The sequence below is a fragment of the Crocodylus siamensis genome, chromosome 9, assembly GCF_052110815.1.
Source record: "Crocodylus siamensis isolate JL-2025a chromosome 9, ASM5211081v1, whole genome shotgun sequence".
Lineage (NCBI taxonomy): Eukaryota > Metazoa > Chordata > Crocodylia > Crocodylidae > Crocodylus > Crocodylus siamensis.
Genome location: NC_143403.1, coordinates 15,481,640 through 15,490,585, shown reverse-complemented (window position 1 = coordinate 15,490,585; position 8,946 = coordinate 15,481,640). Strand labels below are relative to the sequence as shown.

The 8,946-nt window shown below is 45.6% G+C and overlaps 1 protein-coding gene across 5 annotated transcripts; it reads right to left on the bottom strand.

Moving 5' to 3' along the window:
• Nucleotides 1–838: 838 nt before the first annotated feature.
• PDCD2L (programmed cell death 2 like) lies at nucleotides 839–8,541 on the bottom strand. Of its 5 annotated transcripts, none has more exons than XM_090063936.1 (6): nucleotides 8,370–8,538; nucleotides 8,203–8,280; nucleotides 7,435–7,832; nucleotides 5,835–5,948; nucleotides 3,567–3,715; nucleotides 839–993 (listed from the first exon to the last, which is right to left on the bottom strand). In XM_090063936.1, exons 1-6 carry the CDS (start codon nucleotides 8,490–8,492, stop codon nucleotides 863–865), a joined length of 993 nt encoding a protein of 330 aa, XP_089920062.1. In that variant the 5' UTR covers nucleotides 8,493–8,538; the 3' UTR covers nucleotides 839–862. The 5 variants fall into 5 exon arrangements, with proteins under 5 accessions (XP_089920062.1, XP_089920061.1, XP_089920065.1 ...); XM_090063935.1 differs by having other exon boundaries at nucleotides 8,062–8,280; nucleotides 8,370–8,536; XM_090063939.1 differs by lacking the exon at nucleotides 8,203–8,280 and having other exon boundaries at nucleotides 8,370–8,537.
• Nucleotides 8,542–8,946: the final 405 nt, after the last annotated feature.

The following is an 8,946-nucleotide window of genomic DNA, read 5'->3' as shown; positions in this document are numbered from 1 at the left end:
TCTAACTATAACTACTCCTCACTTAACATTGTAGTTACAGTCTTGAAAAATGCGACTTTAAGCAAAACTATGTTAAGTGGATACAATTACATTTCAGTAGTTACCTACTAGCAGGCAGCGACCAAACGTTATAACCGAATGTTGTGTAATTTTAAGTAAGTATGTTCTCTAAAAGAACAGCGACATAATAATGAAACAAGGTTAACCGGGACAACTTTGTGAGGACTACCTGTACTAGCTACTTCACAGTCAGGGCGGCTAGGGTCTGGAACCAGCTTCCAAGAGAAGTGGTGCAGGCTCCTACCCTGGGGGTGTTTAAGAGGAGGTTGGATGAAGATCTTGCTGGGGTCATTTGACCCCAGTATTCTTTCCTGCCATGGCAGGGGGTTGGACTAGATGATCTGCTCAGGTCCCTTCCGACCCTACAAACTATGAAACTATAACTATAGTTTGGACACTATAGACTGGATAATCTTCCCAAATGACTCAGTTTTAGTATTCTATAATACTATCTGGCTGACAAGCAGAGCTAAACAGAGTGCATTAAAACCCATCCTCCTTTTCTCTTGAATGTTTCCAAGGATAAATTAGAACACATAACACTAAATCTGGGTATAAAGCTTGGCATATAAACAAAAGCAAATTTTATATAAACCAAACGTTATAGAAGCACACCAGTATTTTCTTCCCACTAAAGCAGTCTGACTTATTGACAAGAATCACAAAAAAAAGTGACATTACTGAGTGAATTGGAAATTTCACTCTATTTTCACTTGCTCATAGTTCTGCTGCACAAGTAAAACAGTTCTGTTTTACAAAAGAAAAAAGAAACCCAAAATGGCTTTACAAGGAAGAATTAAGTTTATTTAAATAGTTGCTGATCTGGGTCTTCTTGTATAAAAATAAATTCCTCTAGGGGATTCTTCTGATTTACTGACCAACAGCTTCTTTCACATGTGTAAACCAAAACTGTCCCAAATTCGATTGACAGATCTGGGGGGAATGAAAAACAAGCGGCATTTAAGATTACATGACATGTCACATTTTAGACATTGCTACATTTGAAGAGGGGTGCTTATAAACAATATTTTCAAAATGAATCACCAATATGTGCAGAAAACTATATAATGACTTAATCTGTCCTTTTAACTTGTCCTACTGTTTGTCCCAAGTGAGCCAGAATGTCACTCTGTCAACCATTAACACTGTAGTAGCCAGGCAGAAAACACAACCCTGAACATCTCTAGGATGTCAACTAATGCTCCAATCTTGAACATGCCTATGTACAAACTAAATTAGTAATGCAAACAATCCCTCTTATTTAGTCACTTCTTGAATGCAGAAGATGGTACGAGGATAATTGTCTTAGTACGATGGATTAATTGCGTGCTTCAAGTGCTTGTTGGATGGGGGCTTAATTCAGTGCTTAGTTTGTTCCTACAGGCTAAATTAAAACTGATAAATTTCTTGGCGTTACTTATTAAAGAAATCAAATAATGTAGAACTTCAGATTCAATTTCATTCAATCAAGACTCCAAATACTTCTCAGTTAGCCCCATCATAAAGGAAAGTCCAGAAAGGTTCAGTCAAAAATGGATTTGTTTGGCAAAATGATATAATTTCAGTTATATCTGCTTTTTAATCTGCCTGTAAAAATGTTTCACGGTTCTATGAAATGGTCCAGGCAATCTATTAACCCTCATATTTGTTTAACTGGCTGATTCCATTAAAAGAAGACCTGTTTTTTGTTTTTTTGTTTTTTAAGAACAGAGATCCTTGCTCTTCCCTCACAGCCTCCTGGCCCTGCTCATGCCTCTCACTCCCTGCCCCTGTCCATAGTCCCACAGCCCTGCTGGTACCCCCCCAGATGCCAGGGCTATAGGGCCAGGAACCCAGGTCTGCAGCCCCCTTCCCCCAGCAGGAGATAACAGCTGCTGCAGCGGAGCACAGCAGGTGGGGAGCCAGGCTGCTGCGGGATCAGGGGGTAGGGGCAGCTCCCTGGCATGGCACACACTCCTGGAGGGGCAGAGAGGGACCAGAGCCCCCCAGATCTGTGCACGGGGTGGGTATGGGGGCAGGCAGTGAGGGCAGCTGCATGGAGTTGTGCCCCTCAAAAGCTACTGCGCACGCAGGGGGTGCGTCACCAGGGAGCCCCACCTCCCAGATGAGCTGACCATGGCCCTGCCCCACTCTGCTGGGGCCCCAGCCCCCTGCAGGCTGCTCACAAAACTGCACGATCCACAGGCTTCTCTGGTAAAATGATTCCAAAAACTAGGGGTGTACCAAGAGAGATTTTGGGGGCTGATACCAATTGCCGATTTTTAAGGAGGCATTTCAGCCGATACCAATCCAATTTCTGATAGACTTATTAGCTGGATGCAGCTGTGTTATGGTGGAAGGGGAGGGGGAGGAAAGGTGTGTGGGGTGGGCAGATCAGTGGTGAGGGAGGGAATGGGGCTGGGGTAGGCGCTGCCCAGCCGGGGTGGGGCAGGTGCGGGACAGAGCCTCAGCTCATCCAGGGGTCATGGAGGGAAGACCAGTTCCTGCCACTGCCTGCACTCTGGGAGGACATGGGGAGGGGAGTGGCTGGTTGTGTCCTCTGGATCTGTGGGGCAGGGCAGGCTGCAGCTGTGGGCTGAGGCTGGGGCCAGGGCAGTGCTAGGCTTTTTTTGCCACATTGTACGGGGGGGGGGGCGGTGTGCACACAGCACTTGTGTTTAATCAGCCAAATTAAAATCAGCCACATCAGGCTGATTTCCAATACAATGAATTTTCTTTTTATTGGCACTTCTACCAAAAACCACAATTCTAATTTGAGCTATTTTTACATGTAATAATATACAAATGGTTTTGGTTTTCCCACAGTGATTCAAATAAATGGCTGATTCTATTAACGAGCGATGCTATAAAGTGGAATCCACTGTATTTGTTAATTCGCAAGTCCTCACTTTAGGAGGAATGTTACAAAATTAATTGTTCAAGGATATAGGAAGTTCCTGATTCCTCTCACTGTTATAAAGGAGCTAAGGAACATATAAAGCTTTGATCAGAGACTCCTAGCAAATCAGTTTCACTACGAACACTGAAAGAAAGTACTGAAATAGTTTAAAGGATGAACGGCTGAATTAGGGTAGCTCTTTTCTTACTATGTCCCAAACACTGGAGGGTGGGGAGAAAGAGCAAGTTATAAGAAAGTCAATTTCAATTATAGTTGGCTGGCCACTTACAGCAGCTTTTATATTAAAAAAACAAAACGTGATTAGAATATCATTGCTCATATATTTTACATGAAGTAACCCACTGGGGGCCATCCTTTTTGGCAGGCATGCCATATGTTAATCCTGCACCCTCCTGGAGTGCTATTCCAATCCCTTTCTTCTGCCTGAGCTGCTGCTCTGCTTTCTGCTCCCTGCCTGATCCGCTGTGACCTATTCACAGAGGCTGCCTGTGCCATGCATGTTGCAGATTGGCCATCCCTAAAGTAACCTATGTTCTAATGTCTTGGTTGATGCAGTTATAGCACAGTGCTTCATATTCAATTAAAAATAAGTAATAAGAATTAGCACCTGCATCACTTTCGAGCATGCTGACCAGTGCTGGCATAAGCTGGAACTCAAAGACTCTGTTACTTCCACAGTTATGGCAGGCTGGAACCTCTCTGCTGATGTCGAATGGAGGGCATGTTATAAATAAAGGCTCACCGCCCCAGGAGTATCTAGGGGTATGGAGAAAGACGTCACACATTTCTTGTTATTGCTCAGTGGAAGACCCACGGTAATGCAGCAGTACTTGGTATTCACCAAAAGTCATGAGCCTGCTTCAAGTAAAAAAAAAGAAAAGAAAAAAGGGTTAAAGTAGGAAAAGGACTTGGAAGGTTACCACAAGACCTGGAAGCTGTTATTGATGCAGCCTCCCAACATTCAAATGGAGACAAAAACAGTAGATTGATTACTGCATGGCATGTAGTACCCTCAACACCATATTCCTGCTACACTTTAATATAAATCTAAGGGAAAGGGGAGATGGGGGGGGGGGGGGGAGAAGACACACTTCCAAGTCCAAGTTCAGCAGTCTTGGAGCAGCAGCATGGTGCTTTCTATCACAGCACTGCAAGCTTTTGGAACAAGGTAGCGCACCTCCAGAAAAACCCAAACCAAAGTTCAAGGCAACTTCCAGTCAACAAAAGGGGGGTTCTGTGCTGTGCCTGGAAGGAAAGCACAGAACTCACAGCCCAGAAGTCATGGAGACACAGGCATAGCCTCCCCTTTTTGAGCTCTCCAGTGACTGGAATGGGGTGGCTCTCTCAGCATTACAGCTGGCTCACAGCGATATTTTGAAAGCATGAAAAAGTCAAAGTCTGTTTTACACTGAGAAGTGACAGATACTATTTAGGCAAAAGAAATATGTATCTTTGTGTTCCAAACTCAGCGGATGGATTTCCTATGCAATTGCTCTAGGATACCCAACGCTGTTTATGTAAGGACTACATCTTTAAGGCTTTGCCTTCTCTTGGAAATCGCATCAACTGTTTCTCCTTGCGTCAGGAGACTTAGCAAGCAGACATTTTAACTAAAGAATCAGCTGATTTGCAAGATTCACTGTGGAACAAACACACACATGTGGATGGTACCTGCCAGAATCCAATATGGATGAGTAACATCTGGCAATCTAATATATAAGCTGTTAAGGATATGCCATCTCTGTAATGTTTTTGTCCTAAGGATGAAATACTGTGCTTTACTCTAAGTTTGCTGATCACTGTCCTGAAAGAAAACAGCTCTGAGGTGCTGAATTAATGAACTCAAGTGTGGTTTATACTACAAGGTTTTAGTGGCACAACTAACATCAGTTACAGGTGTGAAATGATCATTCCTCCTAGATAACCTAACTTTGGACATCCCTGTACTGAGAGAGGAGGGCTTTTACCAGTAGAGCTGCTATAGTTTGGGTAGATGCTATGAGAAAAACAAAACCCCAAAAAACCTTTCTACACATCTTCACTACAAGCTTTGCTGGCAAAGCTAAAGTAGAAGACCTGTAATGCATACAAGCGGCAGATCTGCAAGGACTATATCACAGTGAATTTCAAGTGGTCTGCAGCCCTAAAACAGATTGTCCTGTTGAAAAAGGAAACACCTACAGGCCCCAAACCTAAGGAAATTCACTGTGATATAGTCCTTGCAGATCTGCAGCTTGTATGCATTACAGGTCTTCTATTTTAGCTTTGCCAGCAAAGCTTGTAGTGAAGATGTGTAGAAAGGTTTTTTGGGGATTTTTTTGTTTTTCTCATAGCATCTACCCTGCTGAGGAAGTCAGAGGGGTTAATGGCAAGGTTACCCCAGAGCTGTGATGATAACAGTCTATCAGCAGCAGGACTGACTAAGACCTCCATACCACTGTGCTCTATTTTTCCACCCCCATTGGTGTCCCCTGGTAAACTGGCTATTGCTAGGGTTTCCTTCTTTAAGGGACCTTTGAAAAAACAATTTGCATCAGCTGTCTTCCTCGTATCTCATCCTGAAGAAACCCTCCCTTGATCAAAATCCAAGGCCCCTAGAGAGTCTTCTTTATTCCTCCAGCCAGTTTTACCTGATGTAGAATAGGCAGATCACAGGATAGTCTCACTGACTACACCTTATTATGTGCATCTCCACCTACACTTAAACACATACCATGCTTAGCTTAAGAAATGTTACAACATTTTTAATTAAAATAATCTAAAAACAACATCCTCATTTCACGAGCCTCAAGTTAAAAATAAATAAATAAATAAATAAATTTATTCTCTGACAACTGACCACCACTTCCTATCACCAACACATCAGTCAACATACCTCAGAATTTGTTCAGGACAGGCAGAAATTCGTTTCATAAATTTGTGGAACACCTGGTCCCTTCTTCGGAGTTCGCTCTTCTCATATTTCTCATGATCACCTTCACCTGCAAAACTAGAAAAATAAGGGCAGGGGGAAGTTTTCCTATTAAATCTACAGCAGCATGCATATTCAAAAATAAAAACAGTTATGGAACCACTACCTCTTGAAAGTTTTTTTTTTTATATTAACACGAATTAAAATGACGCTTGTATCTAAAAATTAGCCTTACTAGGCAACATAGCTTATTAGTTCACTCCTTAGTCTCACCCTCAATGATCTTCACTCAAATAGCTATATCCAATTTTTCTGTATTATAATACAAGAAATGAAATCCACTACGCATTTGCTTAAACCTAGATTCCTCAGAACCTTTCCTGTATTTTGGTCTTGTCTTTATTTATACCCAGGAAAAAAAAAAAAAATCTTAAAACTGCCCCAAAAATACACTTTCAGAAACATAACAAAACATGAAAGGTACTTCAAAAAGCAGTGCTCTATATGCAACTCCTGCAAGTGAACGGTATTCTAATACTGCTTACTTACTGGGGAAACCAACCCTACGTATATTCACAACTCTTAGAATGAAGAATGCATATTAGATGTAAACGCTCAATGTACGTGTCATGCAACTGCACTAGTGTTAACCAGCCCACAGCAGACCATAAGTCCAAAAGCTGTTTTTCACATTACTTCCTTGCCAAAATCTGGATGGGTCCATCATAGTCAAAACAGAGGAATGGAAAATAAATCTCTCTATATAACCTAGGGAACTACATATACGTTAGACCTATAAACCCAGGAACTACAGGTATGCCAGACGCACAATACAACTATTACATGAAATTAACAACACTCTAGGAATATGTTTTCCTAGCTTCAAAAAGCCATTGATACTGTATCCTAATGAGCATCTTTTGAAGCATACAACTTTGTGGGAGGCACAAGGGTATGACAGAGGGGTAATGGATACTGGACTAGAAAATCCAGGAATTATTTCCTAGTGTGCCAGTCCACTATTTTTTTTTTTTTTTTTTTTTTACCAGAGATGTCAAAGGCTGCAAACATTAATTTTAAGTATAAACATATTTGAAAATGACAGGCTATTTTAGGAAATCCAGCACTCAAAACTGATCACAAATAAGAACTATAGTTTTAAAAAGGGAAAGAATACATTATGTCAAGAGTCACACCCCAGACTTACCTCTATGCACTGAATAATGAGTTACTTTTGAAATGTTTTTATTAAGCTTTAAACTATTTAGGTGTGATTTCAAAGGGTCTTTGGCTGGAACTGCAGATGTTGAGTCTACAGATGCTTCACAATAAACTGTGCCCTCATCTCTGTATCTCAAGATTCTACTTTTGGGCTGCATCTACATGATGCTAATTCTGAAAGGTGCTTGTACCTTCAATTTGCACCAATTTCAAAGATAAAATAAAGGATGCTCAGTCCATCTCAAACTCAGTTCAGTTGTCATTTAACTAACTAATAAATGCCAACTAATAGCAGCCCATTTAATTCCTTCATTTTACAGCAAGTACTAGAAACCGATCCCACCTTTCTGACATCAACTCCTCCAAATTAACACCCTCTCTCTGTTGATATTCCTTTAGAAGCTTGTGTGCATGATCTGTATCAACGTAACCAATATAGTCTTCCTCATCCACAACACCAATGTAGTAGGGCTTGAACACAGGGACAGAGCTAGACATTACTCTCTCTTCTCCAGCTGGAAGATGAATACATAAGTGACTGGATACATCCACAGCTTCAGCCAGGCTAAGCCCCTGTAACTGGGCTGCACACTCCACTTCTTTGGGCGAGCAAGAGTCGCTCGCTTCATTTACACCCAGCAAGCGAGAGGGGTTCAGTTCAGGCTGTTCAAATTCATCGCATGCTCCCCAGTCATCTGCTTCGTCACACCAATCCCTCGCAGCCAGCTTCTCTTGTTGCTCCTGCGAATAAAGGAGAGACAGGTTTCAAGAGACATACGCACGCCTTTATGAACACGTGCAAAAAAGCACTGCTCACCTGGGGGGTGTTTTTACGCCACAGCGTTGCGGGGAACACCACTTGCGCCACAACCTAAGCAGCGCGGCCCTCGACGGGAGCTGATCCCCCCAGCCCCGGATCGCGGCACGCGTCTCCCCGTGCAGCGGACACCCCGGGCCGGCGCACACCCACCTGCGGGGCCGGGCGGGCGCGGGGCGCGCACTGGGAGCGCAGGGCCCTCCAGCCGACGGCGCGGCCGCAGCAGGCGGGGGCGGCGCAGGCGAAGACGTGCAGCGCGCGGTGCAGCGCGGAGCCCTCCAGCGGGCAGCTCACCTGCAGCACGTGCAGCAGCGCCGCGCCGCAGCCGCCGCAGGCCGGGGCCGAGGCCGCGCCGAGCCCCGGGGGCAGGTCCTGCAAGACATGCGCGCCGGCGGCCGTGAGCGGGGCGGCGGGGAAGAGGGCCCGGAGCCGCCCAACCGCCCGCCCGCGCCGCCGCTCACCGGGGCGCCGCCCAGCTTGTTAGTGGCCCAGGCCGGGGCCTGCGCGCTGCCCGCGCCCAATGGCGGCATGGCGGCGTCCCGCAGCCCCAGCAGCACCGGCGGCCCAGCACTCCGAGCCGCCATGGCCGCGCACGTGGGAGCTAGCCCCGCCCCCTCGGCTACGGGAAGCGAGAGAGGACAAGAGGAAACGGGCAGAGAACGCCTCTTCCTCCGGCTGCCTCTGCTCAGGCCCAGGGGGCGGCGCGCGGGCTGGCTCTGGTGAAGCGCATGCGCCGACCTTGGAATGCAGGGTGCAGCGCAGCAGCGGGTTCGAGCCGGGCTGGGGGCAGCAGCGCCCCCCCAACGGCGGACAAGGGGGTCGCAACAGCCACTGCGTGGGCGAAGAAACCGGGGGGGGGTGTGGCCCCAACCCAGGGAGGAACAAGGTTGGGGGCCTGAGCACGGTTTTGCACAGCGACCCCAGCTCAAGTGCAGCTCCATGTCTAGGGGTGGGACACCCAAAACCCCAGACTGACAGCCAGCAGGTCCTGCCTAGCTTCTTCAGGAGAGCGCTCCTGGCAGGGATGTGCAACCCAAA